This window comes from Sphaeramia orbicularis, chromosome 4 (assembly GCF_902148855.1).
Source record: "Sphaeramia orbicularis chromosome 4, fSphaOr1.1, whole genome shotgun sequence".
Lineage (NCBI taxonomy): Eukaryota > Metazoa > Chordata > Actinopteri > Kurtiformes > Apogonidae > Sphaeramia > Sphaeramia orbicularis.
Window position 1 is genome coordinate 51716832 of NC_043960.1, and position 21029 is coordinate 51737860.

Below are 21029 nucleotides of genomic sequence, written 5' to 3' on the forward strand. Positions count from 1 at the left end.
TGGATGTTCTGTATTTTTATTGTTGTATGAGCGGAATGTGTTGTCTGTGCAGCAGACCCCTCTGTCCAAGACAAATTTCTCCCAAGGGAGACTAATAAAGACACCTTGACCTTGACACCAATAAATAACTAACTAACCTAAGTAACTCTTCCAGAGTGTCTCTTTTGGGTCACTTTAGCCGGTCCCACAGCCTGGATAAAGGAGGACGGTTGGAAATGGGACGTTCAAAAAAACTAGAATTAACAGAGCGTAGTTCATTTGTAGTTCTAAACATATTTAGGATGTTTTTATTCTGACTTTTTGTGCCTAACACAATGTTATTCCTCTGTCCTACATCCTTCATTAAAATTACATGCATATTTGCAATTATGCAAATAAAGTAATGACATCATTTAGCAACTTCTTCTGTGTTTTAGGACAGACAATAGATACTTTCACTACTGAGGGGTTCAAAACACTACAGGTATGTAAGAGCTTCTGTTTATGAGTAAAAAAAAAAAAATTCCCTGACAGACAGCTTCACTGTATATGTGTGTGTGTGTATATATATATATATATATATATATATATATATATATATATATATATATATATATATATATGTGTGTGTGTGTGTGTGTGTGTGTATACATATATATATATATATATATATATATATATATATATATATATATATATATATATATATATATATATTTTTTTTTTTTTTTTTTTTTTTTTTTTTTTTTTTTTTCCCCCATGAAGTTTAATGGGAGATTTTTCTTCCTCAATGAAATGTGAAGAAAATAGAGTTGTGTGGTAGTTGTTGTGGTAGAAAATTATTATATACTCAAAGCAGGAAAAATATTTTAGAAATGTTGAGGTACAACATTTAAAATCAAAGTCATGGATAAAAAAACAAAAAACAAAATCAATGTTGAGAGAAATGAAGTAAAACCCATCTCTGAGGCATTTTGGAAGCAAAGATAACAATTTAAACCAAACTAACCAATGCACTGATATTTACCCCAATATAAAACTATATTATGACATTTGTCATTATTGTTTTGTATCCCAGACCTCTGTTAGAAAAGAAACACCTGAATTCAGCAGGTCTAATGCTTTTGTCCATTTGTGTGTAAGTTTGGGTAATTACGCTCTGAGGCTAATGATATATTTAGTGTTAGCTCACCCATCACCCCTGGTGCTCAAGATAACCTCAGAATATTGCAATCAGTGTTCCTTTTGTCAGTGTATGCATTACATTAAGATTAAGTCTGTCACGCAGATATTTACAATACAATAATATTTAGAATACACACAGTTAATGAGACCCAGTTGAAAAATTGCATTGCAATTGGAAGGGAAAATGTCCTCCAAATGTAGGACACTTAAATGTAACTCTGGTCCATTAATATGGCTGTCATCCTCATGTACTACTTTAGGAGTTTTTTTCCTCTACCGAAAATAACTGAGGCTGCAGTTTGGAAGTTACAGTAAACAGTAGTAACAGACAGCCAGCAGCAGGACAAAATGCTGACTCCATTTAAACTGGAACAAATCAAACTACTAACTATGAAAAAAAAATTAATTAAGTGGCTGGAGAGAAAATAAGCAATGGAAATAGGGTGAAACATTGGGATTAATAGAAAACTCATCTAGGCAGTGCAAAAAGTTAACAGATTGTAAAAGTCAATTTAAACATACTTTTTTTAGTGATTGTGATGCATTCTGACTTTCAGTGCTGAATTGTTTCAGTGTTCACATGGCTGAAGCCAGGCTAAAGTTGAGTCCCTAGACCAGGGGTGGTCAACCTGTGGGCAAGGGCCACATTTGGCTCTTGAATTTCCAGTGGCTCTATGTGACTTTGTCAAAAAATATGTGGAGATGAATAACACTTATTTTTAGCACATTTTGCTATTATTGTCACAACCATTAAACCATTCTGATGTCATACAGTTATAACAATGTAAACTACACTCAAAATTAATCAAAACGTAGTAGTAGTAGTAGTAGTAGTAGTAGTAGTAATAGTAGTAGTAGTAGTAGTAGTAGTAGTAGTAGCAGGAGTAGTAGTAAAAGTAGACTACTTTTATTTTATGACACTGAGGGTATTCATCTATATTCTCCAGTGCCAAGGAAGCCTTCACATACCAGTGGATTTTTGCTGCAAAACACAATTATCACAAACATCACTGTTTTTTTAGTGTAGTTCTGTAATTTCTTTGGAGTTCTGTAAATGCACTGAAACTTTGATTTATTCTCCACATGTTCTGTACAAACTAATCTTAAAGAGATTCTTAAACAGTCACCACTTTGAGGTAAAACATATAAGGATATCTTTTGGATCCAGACAGTTTTGTTTTTCTGTTTCTGTTCTAAAATGGCTCTTTAGCTGGTAAAGGTTGCCGACCCATGCCCTAGACAGAAAGTTCTGTCCTTCTTATTATTCCACCAACCTCAGATTAATTTACCAAACTGACCAAACTGGAGCTCCTCATGGGGCTGCCCTATTCTTATCAGACGGTACACTGACCTGAAATATATTTAGATTCTGTGCAGCAAATTTGCAGATGTCTACCTGTAGGGGGGAATACCCCTCTATGACAGTTTAAATACCCTTGACGTCTCAAGTCATCACATCACAAAACATGTAGATGAAAATCAGAAGCTTGATGCAGCACATTAGTCATTTTATCTTAAAACAAAGAGAAAGTTGAAGTTTCTAAATTGTGATTCATACTCAGTGAAATCCCAAGGACAACTTAATACATTGTCTGAAAGGTTTTAATGCACAAGCTTCTTGGATGACCTTCATTCAGATAGAAAAATTTATTCTTAAGGTCTTTTTATACTGGAGGTGAATTCATGTAATGGCAATGAAGCTTTTCAACTCAGCAACAAATTTTATGCATAGTCAAGGCCACATTGTCCTGTGATGATGATGATTCTTCCAGTATTTTCTCATGGCTGAAAATATTCTATTGACCAATTTAGGTTTTTAATGCATAGTTTTTTAGGATTACGAACACTTAGAAAAATGTTTTATAAGTGTAAAGAAGAAGCAAAATTCTCAAGATGACAACAATTTCAAAGCAAATTCATTTGAAATATGAAAAAACATCCTCAGAGTGCAAGTTCGATGTTATTGCAGAAGGATGGACCAATAATTTTATTTTCTTCCTTTTTCAAAAATATATGAATATGAATCAACACTGTTCTAATAGATAAGGACTTCCATTTTTAACCAGCATAAACTTTTTAGAACATGTGCATTGCAAAATCTCATTACATTTCATGGACAGATAAGAATATGTGGTGCATTCCATTAGTCCCTAGGCTGGCTCAAAGAAAGTACAAACAAAACTGGACAAATACACTGCCTGGCCAATAAGTCCCACATGCAATACTTTGTTGGATCACCTTTAGCTTTGATTACACTGGTCTACAAGCAAAATGCTTCCAGAATACAAGTAGTTAAACTTTAAGTATTTTCAGTTACAAAAAAAGAAAAAAATAAGTCAAAAGTGATGGTTGGCTCAAATTATCAAGATACAGAAGAAGAAGTCAAAAACTGAAATTCTATATGAAGTAATGAGAGAGCAATTATTAATTGAAAGGATATGTATCTGGTAGGCCTGTAACGGTACACAAAATTTTCAGTTCGGTACATTTTCGGTTTTGAAAGCCATGGTTTGATTTTTTTTTTTTTTTTTTTCGGTTCGGTACGGGAAGAAAGAAAACCCCTCAAAATGTCTTTAATGCATTTATGATTTTTTGAACATTTTTCCCCCAATTTTTGGAGACAATAGAATATAGAAAAACAGGAATAATATAATTCTGCTGCTATAAACCAAAAAGAAAATACAAAAAATAAAATATTACTAAATGTATTTTAAACATTAGTATTGCACTTTTCCCCGAAAGGTAGTTTTGAACAAAACAACAAAAATCTAATCACAGTTCTGTCACTTCACATTCTGCATTAAAATAACAACAAAAAAATTCCATATGAAGTGCAACATTAACAAGAGGGCAAACTCGTATTCTCTTTTAACAAACTGAAAAGCAACACTGACAACAAAATCAACCAAATGATTTGTTTTAGGACAGATAACAAAGTGTTTAGGCCACTTTGTGTGATTTGTCAAAAACAGAAAAACAGAGGGGGGGGGGGGGGGGGGGGGTGATGGTTTTTTTTTTTTTTTTTTTTTTTTTTTTGCTGTGGGGGGGGGCATAACTAACATAACTAACGCTGGCGTGAAACGAAAGAGAAACTTTACATTCTTTCAACATCCGACTCCTGGGTTCTATTCCTCTATTATACAGTGTGTGTGACAGATAGAGAGAGAGAGAGAAACAGACAAACAGACAGACACAGCTAGTGTAAGTGTTTTACAACTACCGTAGTTCATAGGCGGCAAACAATGTCCATCTTATTAACGTCTCTTTCCTCCTCGTTCTCTTTCACCGGGACCTGATGTGCTCCCAAACGGGACTGTAATGATGGTGGAGGGTCTTCAATCTCTTCCCTTCAGGTTGACATCATATTTGTTGTTTTTTTTACCTTATAACATCTGCTATTTCATTTTTCGGGTCAATGTGCGCACATTCAATATGTCCGTGTGGAATTTGCGCAGATTTCAAGTTCCGCATTGAACAATGTCATCCGTTCCTTTTTGTTTTTCTCAACATACTGTGTAGTTTCGGTACAGCTGTGTACCGAACTGAAAAGGTCTGTACCAAAACGGTTTGGTTCGGTATGTGTACCGTTAGAGACCTAGTATGTGTATGAGCTACAAATGGAGAACATGTAGAACATACTCATCTATGCTAATGTTTGGATACAACTTGCCCTCTTTGACATATTAGACACTTTGTTACATTTCAAAAGCCACGACGAACATTGATCTTTGTCTTATGTAACAGCTTTTATAATTGTCAGTGTGTGATACTTTTATCAAATTGTCACATATTTTTTATCTGAGGAACCAGAGGTGCCTCCAAACTGTGTAAATAATGTAGATAAGAGACAAGAGACAAGCCTGAAAGGGCCATGTACAGACTGAAGAACTGTTGTTTTAAGGGAGGTTTCAGTTTGTATTTTCCTAATACATTTACTTACAATAAATCATGAGACTTCTTTTGTTTAATCCCTGCTACAGCAGCACTTGAACACTTCAGATATAAGTATTCTTTCAAACACAAGATTTATGAACATTTTTATACATAATAACACTTTGTCATTAAATATCTTGGAAACATTAGCCAATCATCAGTTTTATCATTTGTTTTCCAGTTCATCTTATCAAAGTATGTAAGATTCAGTGCATTTTATCTTGGAAGCAGACAATTTCCAAAAATGTGTATACCAGTGTTATAGGGCCCATTCAGTGTGGCTGCACTTATGCCTTGCAATGTTACAATAAATGTCCCAACATTTATTTCTATCCATAGTTGTACTAATTTCTGGCCAAGATTTTGTATTAATAATGGGAGAGTTGGACCGCAAAGTAGATTTTCTCAAGATTGTCAATGTGGTTCAGGTCTGGACTCTGTGGTGCCAAGTCATTAGTGAAAAATGTGTCCTATGGTTCCTGATCCACTCTTTCAGATGTTGGATAAACCCAATGGATCCTGATATGCAGTCTTTATGCTCTCTTTCAAAATGATGGTTGTTTAACAATGAGAAGCTGCACACTGCATCCGTTAAAGGGTAAAAGAACTTGTTGTAGTTAAAACATATTAATCACTGCAATAATTATCCCATGGAATTCTATAACATATGCTAAATCCAGATGGTGACTTTTATTTTTTTTGGCAGGGCGGTGTATTTCAGACTTCTTTCCCCTCCCATCCACTGCCTGCATAATACTGCTTTCAACAACCTCCAAGCGATAAGTTTTGACAAAGACACTAATCTTTTTTTGCTTTGCAGTCATTTGAACACCACAGCTATCTTCTCCTTTTGCAATTGTTCCGCCTAAACAACATGTCAAACGACATGTCACCTGAAACTATTTCTGCAAAAGCACTGTCACTGTAAGACTGATTAATTGCAGAAAGTACAAATTAGTCCAGAGACGTCTTCCCTCTAGTCTAGACTGAAAGTGGATGAAGCCAGACCTAGCTCTGGCACAACTCTGAAACCCTAAAAATGTGTTATTTCATATTGCATCCAACAATTTAAAAAAACAAAAAACAAAAGGCACTTTCCTATTTCAGTACTATGCCGCTGAGCCTGACATACTGTAAAACAGTGGTTGGAAATATTCAGCATTAACTCAGTGCAAAGTACACGGAAAGGGATGAACTTAAGGCATCGTGTCTTCCACAGTTCTGTCTTCAACACTGGACCTCCTGGATCTCAGTGAACCTGGAGAAAGGAGGAACAGCAGGGACAGAAAGAGTCCCCTGTCATCCCGGGGCAACAGCCAGAAGAACACACCCCACAGGAAGAAAACAGATGAAACGGAGCTGATCCAGGTGGAAGTGGAGCAGACAGGACCCAATATGCGAACTCCAGAGAGAGCGTCGCTAGATTCAGGTCGGAGAGTTTGGATGAGCTCTCACACACACGTTCCAACTCATTCTCATGCAGTATATTGGCTGATCTGATACAATACCGCATCCAAAATCACATGGAAACATGAAACCTCATTTCAAGTAGTATGCCATTATCACCACCCTGCATATGTATCTAGAACAACTCCATATCCCATCATCCCCTATAGACCTGACATTGCAGATATTCAACACAAGCTAGCAAAAGGTTAGGTCAAATTTCCTTTTTTTAGTTATTATTATTATTATTATTATTATTATTATTATTATTATTATTATTATTATTATTACCCCATCCCCTGAAGGGGAGTCATGGGCTATTGTTTTTGGTGCACTTTGTTTCTGTATTTCCTTGTTTGTTAACACTTTAGCAGCAAAACTATTGGTTGAATTCATACCAAACTGGGTTTATAAATTGCCAGTGACCCAGAATAGATGTGATTACATTTTGGGAAAAGTAGGTCAAAGTTCAAATATTTTATGAATTTTTAAAATCTTTTGCCCCCATATTTTTCCCCTGAAATCTGTACAATATGTGCAAGGGGCGGGGTTCGCTGTTGTTATTATTATTCTTATTATTATTATTATTATTATTATTATTAATGATAATAATAATAATAATAATAATAATAATAATAATAATAATAATAATAGTGGTTCTGTCTTACTATACATTAGAGGAAATAGCCATTACCTATTTACAAGATGAAAAGGTTTGCAACTATGCAGTGGTAATTTCCAGAATTGATGAATTATTCATATCATTGTGATTAATAAGCTCCACTATATGTCTTCATACAACTGACGGTAAATGTGGTTTTTGTGCAGTTGCCCACAGCACTAATTTTCCACCTGCTTGTAGCCCAGGGAGTGTTTGTAAGAGAGATTCAATTACTGACTGAAAAACACAGGAGGTTTTTCACATGATGGAAAAAGAACTGGTTTTAAATACCTGTTGAATGAAAATTTCCTTTTTAAGCTAAAGCTAAAAACACATTAATGCTTGTCAAAATTAAGTCCACCTGGAAGCACATTAATTTAATGCCTCTGTTTAACCTGAGATTTGATGATACATTTTTCTATTCCAGTTACCATTGGATCACCACTAGATAAATGGGAAGAGCTGAACCCAAACCCAGAGAGAAACGGCAACCGAAAATGGAAGTTGGAGAGACGACGTTCATCGAAAAACTCATCTAATGAGTTTCTGTGGTAGGTATTGTACACGGTCACATTTTGGATGTGTCCAGTTTCCTTCAAAGCCCCAGGTTGTCCATGGGTCCACAATGGTCATACCGACTAAACTGCAGGGTCATTTTATACAGATACATGCTTTTCTTAGAAGAGCAGTAACTTGTACAAGTGATCCCTGAACTTTTTATTTGGACCAGCTCTCACAGTTATATTGTTCAATTAAAGGTTAAAATTTTTGGGTTAAACTAATCACAATTTCATTAGCTTAAAGGAGATCGGAAGCTGATACTACTATTAATTCTATTAATTATACTGTTTGTACTGTGTTATGTGCAATTACAACATGCAAATCCAGTCTTCAAAATTATGAAAATGCAACGGTTGGATTTGTGTTTGTTTTTACAGAACTGTGTCTGAGCAAGATAACCTCATTTGCTTTTTTCTACCTCAGGTCCATAGACTGTAAAACCCAATTAGAGCCATCGAATAAGAACTTGGAAACAAATACCAAAGCTGAGCCAGAGTCTGCTCTAGCATCACAAGTGAGTGTTCAGTTTGACAGAGGCAGACAGTCATCATCATTATTGTATGTGCCGTCTGCACTTGAAATTAACATCTTTGTAAAATGAGAATATGCCACACACATCTCAAACATATATTCTGACTGTTGTATAAACTGTCATAATAGCTTTAAAATTTTATTAATTTAACTTAACTGCATGTGAGGGCATGCTAATGAAGTCTTAATATTGAAGTTTGTACTGTGACACCGAGTTGTGTGATTGTTTACCCATCATCCTGTCCTAAAACCTACAATTCTTCCATTTCAGCTCAACAGGCAGTATATTAGTGGAAGACATGTAAGCCTCCCTATGCATCCTTTCATACAATAGTGAAAGACTTTTACATTTGCACCGGGAAAACAGCATCACACCATCCCAAAGAATTTGACTTCCAAAAAGAGGCACTTGCATTGAAGCCAAAATGCACCTTTGAGGAAATCCAGATCCAATCCTGTTGGCCTTGAGATTGTTCCTTTGTGGTGCTCCGAGGTCCAAATGTCAAGCGCTTTCCTCCCAAGTTGATGTCTCTGTGTAGGTCTGCGTAAGGGGTCTAGTTTCGAGATGCCATTATTAGATTAATAGCCCATGAATTATTCAGCAGCCTTACTCTGAGCCCATTAGTGTTGATCTGGCCGAGCTAGCTAAGCATACATCACCTTTTCAGCACTCTGATTAATAATAGATATGGGGATTAAAGATAGCTGTCCACGATGGAGGCAAGTTATTGGCAAACAAACATACTAAATTTGTTTCACTCAAGAGTTACACAGTGGCTCAGTGACAGGGGCAGTGTAAAGAGAGGTTTGAGTTTCCTACTTGGACTGGTGTCACACACAGATGGTGCATGCAAACAAAGGCTGACGTCTGCTGCATGAAACTTAAATACAATGATGGAAACATGACTTAAATGCTCAAAAGTCTGAGCATTAATGAAAAATCCACCCTCATTTAATAATGCAGTTGGTTGATTACTTGACACTGAAGTTTCTTGATGTCATCAGTTTCTGTCAGAGTAACTGAAGTTCAAGGTTCACTTGGGAGACTTTTCTTCACTTTCAACACCATCTCATTTCATCCCATGGGGAAATAGCACTGCACGTTTATATTCTAATATTCTACCTAGTTAACTTTTTTCCCTTATTGTTTCAGTGTCTCTACATAAAGACAGAAGAGGTACATGTTAACCTGGTGCTATGAATGAAAGGCATTTGAATACAAAATATCAACTGGAGATTGAGGCCTTAAATACATCAGACTGCATTACATTCTGGTCTGTTGAGACTGAGGTTGTGACCTGCCCTGTTTTCCACCAGATTAGTTGTGGTTCTTGAACTGGTTCATTCTTGGGACCTTGGTGTCACCGGATGAACCAGCCCACGTTTTCACAGCTTCACAGCTGGAATCATTCTAGGACCATAACACAGTAACATTATATAATAATAACATATTCAAAGCTATATGTATGTTTGTATATTTAGAGATTTGTGTGTATATTTTTTTTTTTCTGTTGTATTGATAATTTTTTTTCTGCTACTTTTTATTACACTAGAATGGAACAACTGTAACACCCAATAATTTCCCCCTGGGATTATTTAAGTATTCTGATTCTGATTGTTACATCCATCTTCACTTGCTTTTAGTCTTTTTTTTACTCCGTATTCTTGCCTCTGAACTAATGTTCCTGGATCTGAACAAATTTATCTTTAGTCAAGATAAATTTAGGTTCACAAGCCAAAATGGAAAAGTTCCATGATGTTGGAAAACGACTACATCTCACTAGTTTTCAAAACTGGCACCAGGATACAAATTTTACTTTTAATTATAAAAAAAAAAATCCCTAAAAAATATTTCACATCAAACTATGGCTAAACTAAAAAATACATTATTATATTGTTGATCTTTAGCCATTAGAACTGTGTTTTGGGTGGATTTTTCCTCGGACAGTCTTACCACACACTGCAAATCCTTCATTCTACTGCGCTGTCCAAAGACAGCTGCAGCAAACATCTTTAACACTGCATGCATTTTGTTCTCATAAATAAAAAATGTGGTTATCTAAAAGAAATGGAGGAAGCATTTTCTTCCGAGTCCATTAATACAGAGATTAAGTAACCTCAATTAATCTTGCATAATGCCAGGCTGCAGAGATGGGAATTGTTACAGGTAATGGCTGGCCTGACTGCCGAGCAGCCCTCACTGGGGGAAGCCGCTGACTCCACACACAAAGAGCAGTCAATTGCTCAGTCTCTGAAATGGATTTGCTAGCCCTGGGATACACACAATCATTTACAGTAAATCTAGTGCCACAACACATTAAAGTGTGAAAGGTTATTTGAAAATCATTTACCCCTCGCAGTTAAATGTGTAGGTGTAACCCAGAATCATGTAACTCTCTCCACGCTGCCATAATTCAAAACCACATGCGTGTAATTGGTCGATTTCATTTCACGTGCTGAACAACGCTTCGTATCCTAACGTGTACCTGAAGTCTGTCAGCACTTTGTAGAGTATTGCATGTGGAGGTGCACGGAGGTGAGCGGGTGAACCTGAGAGAGGCTGGATGAGTACAAAGGCATTGAGGTGTGGGGCTGGGCTAAGAGGGCGAGCGAGAAGCTGACGGTAGTGAATCCACCTGCCTCCATAAGCATGTCAGAGGCTTTGTCGAGGCACGGATATTTACTCGTCCCTGAGAAAGCAGAGACGGACGACCCTGCACACTCTCCCTGCTCCCCCCCGGCTGACAGTGTGTGTGTGTGTGTGTGTGTGTGTGTGTGTGTGTGTGTGTGTGGTGGTTGTGAGTGTGAGTGTGTGTGTGTGTGTTGTGTGTGTGTGTGTGTGTTGTGTTGTGTGCCATGTCGGTGTGCGTGAGTGTTTGTTAAGTGTTGTGTGAAATATGGATTCTGTTTGTGCATATATGTATATATGATGAAATGTGTGTGTGCGTGACAGGCTCGCCTTACAAAGGAGCAGCGGTGGGGCAGTGCCCTCCTGTCTAGACATCAGTCCCTGGAGGAAGAGTTTGAGCGAGCCAAGGCTGCCGTTGAGGTAAGGAGAACGCTACTTAATACATCGCACATCTATCACCTGTCAACACAGAGCCATCCTCACAGTGGACTTTTACAAGACTGAGCTGGATTATCTGCATTAAAGGGCAAAACTTTGTTTACTCACTGCACTGCCTTGTCCATATCATTTGGGGTTTGTGGATGTATGAAGCAGTTTCACACATTAACCATCTAGGCAACATCTGGAGAATAAAGCTACATTCACAATGCCAGTCTTAGGCTACCTTTACACGTAGCTGGGTATTTTGGAAAACAGATATTTCTCTCTCTCTGCTTTCAAAAAAACCTTGTGCACATGTGACCATTTTCAGAAAAATCTTCATTTACACAGCCCCGTACATCTACACTGTCAAGAACATGCCAAGCCTGTAGATGGCTGTGTGGTGAGAAGATCAAGTACCATTAACCAATCAGAATCCTGGAAAGAACCACAACAAAATGTTACTTCCATTACTTATCCTTTTGCACACTACAATCATGGAGCCGGAATTGTTTGTCTGGACAAAGAAGTTGAGCTTTTCTTGAATGTAGCGTCAGATTATAACGACATATAGGTCGGCATAACAGAGCTGCTGTATTTGGACATGCGAACACACAAAAAGCATCTGCATTAACATAAATGCAACCACTACTCTAAACACATCCATAACCATAGCTAAAACAAAATTAACCAATAGTCAAACATGTGACACAAATGTATTTCCATCAAAAACTGTGATGTCAGTCCGAGATCTCTCTCCTCCCTCCTTCCTTCTGTTTACACGCAAATGCAAAAACAGAGATTTATCAAAATCTCCACTTTGGCTGGAGTTTTTAGAAACCATTGTTTTCGGTGGGCATGGCCATCATTGTTGTGTAAACGATAGGCACAAATTCAGAAAAAAAATCTCAGTTAAGCCAGATACCAGATACCCAGCTACATGTTACCGCAGTCTTAGTGTTCCATTCCATCCTAATTTACTGCTCATATCTGATTTTTTCTCTGTTCACAAAATATTTTAAAATATCAGATTTGGTTTGAACTAGTCACAGTCCTGAACGGAGCCACATGCACAAAAACAGCAGAATTAGGAGTGCTCACATCATTTCCTTCAGTAAAAGTGCTAATTCACAGCAAAAATACTCCATTGCAAATAAAAGTTGCGCATCCAAAACCTTTTTTATTAGTTACAGTATCCAAATATTATCCATATTAACTGAGTAGTCAAAAGGTTCTAGTCATTGTTTTACTATTGATTTGGATTCATTTTCCTTTTGCATTCATGCGTATGTTAATTTTTAGTACTGTACTGGTTTAGCTCATTCTTCTTTCTTGGCTTAAAGTTACATAATCAAGTTAAATCAAGTAATTTTAACTTGATAATTACTCATTTAATCTGAACGTCCACCTGAAGCCCTGAGGGGGTCATTCTCTTTGACTCCCTGACTCTCTTTTGAGCGTTTGTTCTATAATTAGTATTGGGATGCCTGCAGTGTATTTGCCTCTGTGATGCTACTTGACACTAAAACAGCCCATATCACATTTGCACTGTCAGGTTCACTGTGTGGTTGACCTAGAAAAGAATTGCAACTTTCCACCACCTAACAATAGGATAGCATATGGGCCATTTTACAGCCAGACATATCAGATATCACAGGGGAAGGTGAGGTCACAGTAATTAATATGGTTGAATCTATTATAGACCTGTATATCCACACTCTACTTGTGAAAAATGCCTGCCATTCTTGAGCTATTGGGATCTGGATAGGTTTTGGCCTGATGACCGCATGGAAAACCACATATTAAGGTTTTGTTTCAAAAGCTCAAAGCAGCACCGTCGTCTCCTCAGTGTCACTGTGCATTATGTTACTATTTGATCCACTGATGAGATGGTGTGAATGAGATGAGAATTAGAACATTTTAATGAGCTGTGATTTTTTTAACAGTTTTGTATTAGGTGTGGAAAAAAAACTTCAGCCTCACATAATTTTTGCTCATTCTTTCTGACTATGAACAGCACTACTATGCAGCAACATGCATCAATAAGAGTAATCTGAGGCTTTTCTTTAAATGTCTAAATACTGTAATGATACAGTGTTACAGGCCCAGAATGGGAGAAAATGCATAGAGAAAAACAAGTGTTCAGAGAACGCAAACCTCCTCCAAGCACCCCGAACGGTGCACATGTGTGGATCGACTATTTCTTTTTAAATTAAACAGTTTCAAGGTTGTTCCATAGAGCACAAAAAGTTTAACCTTGGTACCAGTCATGTGTATGTCAAACTATACTAAATTCCTATCAATATTTGTTGAGTTATAATGAAAAATGTGTCATAAATGGGATTTTCAATGTTAAATTGAAATGTCCACAGAGTCCACATTCCACAGTGGATGTGGACAATTTTGTGCCAGATACAAGATATTGTTATAAGCTACGGGTGTATCAAATTGGAGGCTAATCAGAGTCGTTTAGAATTTTTTATGAATTTTCGGAAATTGCTCAATGATGAGAGATAGGAAAATCTGAGATTTTGTGACCTTGCTGTGACCTTGAACTTTGGCCTACTTGGCCCAAAATTTAATGGGTCCATCCTAGGGCCTAGGTCTATCTGTGGGTAAAATTTGGTAAAGATGGTTGTAATAGTTTTCCCATGAAGTTGCTAACAAACAAACACACACACACGCAAACAAACAAACACACAAAGCAAAGTGATCACAATACCTCCTGGCGGAGGTAAAAAGCAAACTGGGAGGATCTTTACCCCGCACCTAAACCTGACTGACTTTGGATTTTGTACTGGAAGAAATGTCAGAAACAAGACACATGGTTTAACAGGTGATCAATGACAATGATGAGTTATCCTCCTTTTGAGGTCAGGTCCTGATATATTTACTGTCATCTTATTACAGTTATGTGAACATGGTATTCATCAATCATTCTTTTTATATGTTTAAATGATATGAGAGTCCAGTGCCAACATTGTCAGTTTCACACAAGGGACAAGGACCTCAGCTCCAACAGGAAGTAGGAGTGTTGTACAGTCATAATAGTGCTGGCAGCCACTGGGTTGGTTACAAAATACTAAACAGTTTAAATCAGTAATGTGTTTCCATTTCCATTTTTTTTGATGATACCGAGCTCTATCTGGCATTCCCACCTGATGACTCCACAGTCTCAGCGCGAATCTCAGACTGTCTCTCTGACATATAGGCATGGATGAAAGCCCATCACCTTCAGCTGGACCTGTCCAAAACTGAACTGCTGGTCTTCCCAGCTAAGCCAACCATACAGCATGACATCTCTATCAGTATTGACTCTTTATCTCTGGCTCCTACCAGTGTAGCACATAACTTGGGAGTCATGATTGATAATCAGTTGACCTTCACAGATCACATTGCCTCTGTCACCCGATCATGTTGTTTCACTATGTTCAACCTAAGAAAGATCAGGCCATACCTAACCCAACAGGCCACCCAGCTCCTGGTGCAGACTATGGTTATCTCCCGCCTTGACTACTGCAATGCTCTTCTAACAGGCCTCCCAGCTTGTATTGTCAAACCACTACAGATGGTCCAGAATGCAGCAGCGCATCTGGTCTTCAATCAGCCTAAAAGGGCACATGTCACCCCGTTACTTATTGAGTTACACTGGCTACCCACAGCTGAAATCAGTCAAATTCAAATCCTTAATCCTAGCCTACAAAATTCTCAGTGGGTCTGCTCCTACCTTCTTAGGTGCACTGATAAAAGCTTCTGTTGCCCCACGACCACTCCGCTCGTCTGGGGAACGTTGTCTGGTGGTCCCCAGACCTTGTACAAGACAATCCAGGCTCTGTTCATGGGTCGTTCCACGTTGGTGGAACGCTCTACCAAGTACTATGAGAACAGAGGCATCCCTGCCTATCTTCAAGAAGCTCCTGAAGACCCAGCTCTTCCAGGAGCACCTCCTGTCCTAGCACTGGCAGACATTCCATTTTAAATATTTTAATAAAGTTCTTCCCAGGCTTATCACAGATTTTCCCAGGATTATCTCTGGACCTGCTGCGGTGGTCCTGCCTCTCTCCTGCCTTCATCATCATCACTCACCTATCCTCAACTGCCTCCATGTGTCTCCCCCTACTCCCCCCTTCTCCCCCAGTCTCTATCTCTATCGCTCTCTCTTTCTTTACCCTCTCTCTTTAACCCCAACTGGTCAAGGCAGACGTCCATCCTCCAGGAGTCTGGGTCTGCTCAAGGTCTCTGCTGTTAAAGGGAAGTTTTTCCTCACCACTGTCACCAGTCACAAGTGTTTGCTCCTGGAGGATTCTGTTGGGTTTCTGTAAATTGGCTTAGAGTCTGGTTTTGACCAACTCTATATATAAAGTGTCATGAGATAACTTTTTTGTTGCGATCTGGCGCTATATAAATAAAATTTGATTGATTGAGTGATTTAATTGGTTTTCCCCTGTAAGTCGCTTTGGAAAAAAGCGTCTGCCAAATGCATAAACATAAACATTTCCAAACTCCATTATTTTGTCGTAATTGATCTGGTCCATCTTTAAATTACTGCACTGTTTTTGGAATTCACAATTTCATTTGGTGACATGAGTTTTCAAACGAATTGTCAACAAATTCATTCGACATTTCAAGGAAATACAGTAAATACCTAGCTGTCACTGATCTGCTAAAACTGCTGATACACTGGACATACATTTTTGTACATTAAGTGGATTTTGTAACACACTTAGTAAACCGTCAAAATGTCACTAATTATGTCTGTGAAGCCTGTCAGAATTTTTACTGCTGTTTTATCGATCAATCAAATTTTATTTATATAGCGTCACACCATAAAGACAGCTATTTCATGACACTTTAAATTTACAGCTGGTCTAGACCAGACTCTTAAGCCAATTCACAGACACCAACACAATCCTCCAGGAGCCAACACCTGGTGACAGTGGAAGGAAAAATTACCTTTAACAGACAAAAACCTGGAGTAGTTATTGGTAGTTATACTCTGGAGGATGGACAACTGACATGATGAGTTAAAGGGTTAAAGCGAGAGGGTCAAATGAAGAGAATAAGGGGGGGGACACATGGATGCACAGCAAACTGAACTATAACTGTTAAAAACTAGGACTGCTGTTACTAGTAAAACTGCTAATAACTAGTTCAAATACCCTTGTTTTATTCAGTATTTCATTTATTTATCTCCAACATTTAAATATAGTTATATCATATAGTTGCCAAAAATAGGGACCAAAAAAATTCTAGCTGGGAGAGCATGTCCTTAGGCTAAGCTCCAAGCCTTTGCAAGATCTGCCTCAGCCTGAGATTATGTCTGGTGAAAGGTTAGACCACTGTGGCCCAACAACGGATACCTGAGTTTACAAAAAGGTTTCTGCACTGCACTCGATTTTAGATAGCAGAAAAGTTGTGTATTTTTACTTGCAATAAAACCACTCTAACCTCCCTTCGTGAAAATAGAATTGAACCCTGTCCTATTGAGTTACTGCAGCTTTTCCGAGGGCTACAGGAGGCTGCGCACCAAGCTATGTGTAATGGCCAATAAATAATAAAGCAGAGACACAATGACGATGAGAAAGTGAGAGGAGATGCTGCAAAGGAGTGGAGCGGCCCGCCTGGGGATCCCTTCCCAAACTTAGTAGTGATGTCATATCTTGTATAAGCCTCCAGAATTACAAAGTTCAGATAAATGCTCAGATATGCACAGCCGGAGGGGAAGGTAAGCAATGAGAATATAAGGTGCTCCTGGACAAACGGCTGAACATGAAGGATCGATTGGAAACAGTGTCACACAACCTCAATCAAGCAGCCCAAGTGTCAGCCTTTACTCTAGAGGAGCTCTGATGCATTGGTCAGCTGCTTCTACTCAAAAGCCAAAGTCTGATCCCACAATCGGATAAATACCATATAAGTAGCTGTGCATATGCATGCTCAGTCATGATTACAAAGAAATGGAGGTAGAAATGGAAGAGAGAACATTTAATCGGCACACAGCCTTTCTGCCATTTCATTCAATTAAGTTAAGAAGCCAAATGTAAGAAAATTAAGGCCTGCAGAGAGACCAGGCAAGAAATTAGGCTCAAAGATATTGATTTGTACAAAGCAGACATTGGTGAGTAATAGTTTTTAGGCCTTTATATATTAGAAACCTTGAAAAGAGGGAGAAAATGGCAGTGGTTCAAGACAAAGAGCTCAGCTTCAAATTCATTTGCAAAGTGGGTGATGAACAAGTATTTTCTGAGAAGGTAACTGTGTCCAAGTCCCATGAGGACACCATCAGCTGATCTCAGCTGGTGACAAAAAAAATGATTAGAGCAAGTATAACAGCTGCAGCAAACACTGATGTGACTCTAGGGACCAGTGTTTTGATGTGGGTCACAGACGATCACTCCCACAGCGCTAATGAAGATAAGACGAAGGTGACTGTGTGGCTTTTGTTTGATTCAGACAACAATAAAGAAAAGGTTTGCATTTTCATCTTGGAGAATATTGGTCTGAGGCTTAGCAGGAGGTTGCAGAGGCAGTGCACTTGTTTGGAAGTCAAGAATGTGAGCTAGTGATCAAAAGGTCGGTGGAGTTAATCCACAGGCCAGCTGGGAAAAAAGGGGAAAGTTAATGAGTATTGCTTTTTTTTTTTTTTTACCAGTTAAACAACTTCCACTCCACTTCCACAGTGGAGCAGCAAAGATTTAAATGAGAGTGAGAGTGAGTGTGTGGAAGGTTTCAAAACCAAAAAACTACATTGGTAGATGTTAGAGAATGGAGATAAGTTTAGGTTTAGGAGGCTAACTTAACCTGGTTCAGTTTAGAGCTTGTAACCATTAAACGGCTACTTTAGAGCTGAATGTTTATCCTACTAAAGTGTAAAAAGTTACCTCACTAGTCACTTTTCCATTGGACATATGCCCAAAATTTTACTGATATTTACTAAATGTTGAAAAAACAGAAGTGCATAAAGTTGGTTTTTCCATTAAATCAAATGCAATGATTTGTTTATTTATTATTGTAAACTGACACAAGAAGTCATTCCATAACCATGGCAACGAACAAAAATATCATAATGATTTACAGATATATTCATTTTTATTATATATTACCCCTCTATCCTGTACTAAATTAAGAAATTATTTGGTTTCCTGGTGTGTCCACACATACCACGCCAAGTTTCTTTAAAAACTCTTCTTCTTCGTTTGTTGTAATGTCCGTCAATATTCTTTTTTTTTAATCCACGTGACTCTAGTTGCAGAAAAAGGTCTTTCCATTGCAGTTTTGTGTGATAAACCAATTGCGCTACACCTGAAAAACCACCTCTTCCCAGCGCAAAAATGTTTAATTGAAAAAGAGAGTTTTGGCAAAATTGTCGTTTTTCCATTAGATAAATATTTTATGTGCAAGTTATATTCACGCAATTTGAGGGTCAATGGAAAAGCGACTACTCTGTCTCTGTAGGGAAATTCAGTCTCTGCATTTTACCCATTCTAAGACACACAGTATCTAGCATTAGCATGTAGCACAATCATCAGCACCAAGAGGAGAATGAACCTGTATGTACCTGTTTTTTATGGCAGGGGAGAGAACAAGAAAAGTCAACAAGGCAGTCTTTTGTGAAATGGTATGATTTAGGTGGAAAAGTTGATAAATCAATAAAATGTAAATGCAGATTCTACAAAACACTGTTCACATGCACATACTGAGCAATGAGGTGCCTGTATTAAGTCTGCATCTAACAACTGGCTCTGTTTTCCCCCTGTGATGGGAGGTTTTGGCTGCTTACAGGTGTTTTCAGACAGGCAGGGGGTAAGCTTTGGAACTGAAGGCTGTAATTATCAGTTGCTGTTCAAATTCTGTTAGAAATGACTCTTCTGCTTGACTAAGCTTGGAAAAGTGGAGAGCTGCTGAGGAAAGGGGTGTGTTTTCCACATATAAGCTTAGAACAGGGGTGCCCAAAGTGGGGTATGCGAACCCCCAGAGGTACTTGGAAGAAGCTCAGGGGGTTCTTGAAATTGTTTCAGAAAAATACATTAAATAAGTCATCATGTACTGAATATAAAATAAGTAACGAGAAATAATGCTGCGGAAAAATACATTAAATAAGTCATCATGTACTAAATACAAAATAAGTAATGAGAAATACGGCTGACATATAAAACACAATAAATACATACAAATAATACTTTTATTGTCAATCATCTTGTGTAGGCTTTGGTAACATTTTAAGAACATTTGTATTTTACATTTTTCAGAATCAGTTCATTTAGGTAGCTGAGCAATAAATTTTTTGTTGATGAAAATTTCATTTTTTAATTAATGACTAATTCATTTATTTTTCTTATCAATGAAAGAGGGCACTTTTCAGTTTATATTTTGCACACAAAATGTACTTGCATTAATATATACATACATATATATATATATATATATATATATATATATATATATATATGTATATGTATGTGTGTGTGTGTGTGTGTGTGTGTGTGCGTGCGTGCGTGCGTGCGTGTGTGTGTGTAATTATATATATATATAAATATATATATATATATATATATATATATATATATATATATATATATATATATATATATATATATATATATATATATACATATATGTACACTTGGCTACTACTTGGGGTACTTGGCTTAAAAAAGTATATTTTAGGAGCTACTCCCCTGGAAAAAGTTTGAGAACCACTGGCTTACAAAATAAGTTTCATCTTTCCACAGCTTTAAGTTAATTAATATTTACTGTTTTGAATTGGACTAAGAAGAACACAAAACCAGAAGAGAGAACTGCAAAAGGAAGGTGTGTAGTTCACATGCAAATATTTTGTTTTCCAGCTCCTGCAGCTTTAAGCATACATTAACTTGTGCACATTTAGGGGAAGGTTTACAATAATATCAGCATGTGTCAAGGACACAAAAGCCCAAAGCTGTACACATCCTTCAGACATGTTTTTTATATACAACATATCAAGGATAGATGATAACAAGACCAGAGGAGGAGAAAAATGAATAAATGAGTAGATGTTAGCCCTGGAATGAACTGGTGACACCATCAGGTTCACCCTGCACCCTGCCTTCACTCGGTGGTATCTGGGATGGACCACAGCACCAAGCATTAAGGCAAATGAATGAATGGAGAAATGTTAACAGAAAGCTGTCAAACTAAGTCCAAATATTACAAAAACAAAACACTTGTAAGTGAAGTCTGCTGGTTTAGCTTGTGTTATGAAAATAAAACTAACAAAATACAGACTTTATGTCTAACACTATTTTTTTCTCTAAATTCATAAAATAGGCCTTTGTAACTATTATACCCAGTTAGGGTGTGAGCTGTAACAGCACAGTCACATCATCTCCATCCAAACTGAGTAACCCCATCACATTTTTTGATACATACACTTTTTAAACCATTATTTGTTGTATTTATTATTTCTATATTATTTATTACAGTTTTAGGTCATGTGTCAAGTTTAGACATGTAATTCTGTCCTAGGTCTTTCCACAAAATAGACACATAACCCTTTTACTTATGCCAGTGGTTGTTCCAATTCTTCAAGTTGACTCATAGAATCAGAGTTAATTCCAGTACAGTCGAACTTATCACTCTGTTCTGTCAGTGCAACTTGATGGTGAGTTACTTCCAAATGGATCTGGTGTCATCCTATATTTGTGT

General features: G+C 37.5%; 1 protein-coding gene across 3 annotated transcripts in view; it reads left to right on the top strand.

Annotated features, from left to right (window-relative positions):
- pex5la (peroxisomal biogenesis factor 5-like a) overlaps window positions 1–21029 on the top strand; it is a 182439-nt gene that overhangs the window by 116221 nt on the left and 45189 nt on the right. For 2 of the 3 annotated variants that reach the window (XM_030132623.1, XM_030132625.1), the window contains 5 exons: window positions 6317–6526; window positions 7632–7755; window positions 8189–8279; window positions 8568–8597; window positions 11250–11345. In XM_030132623.1, the coding sequence (XP_029988483.1) occupies window positions 6317–6526; window positions 7632–7755; window positions 8189–8279; window positions 8568–8597; window positions 11250–11345 (551 nt within the window). The remainder of the gene's footprint in view (window positions 1–6316; window positions 6527–7631; window positions 7756–8188; window positions 8280–8567; window positions 8598–11249; window positions 11346–21029) is intronic. The other variant, XM_030132624.1, reaches the window with a different exon arrangement.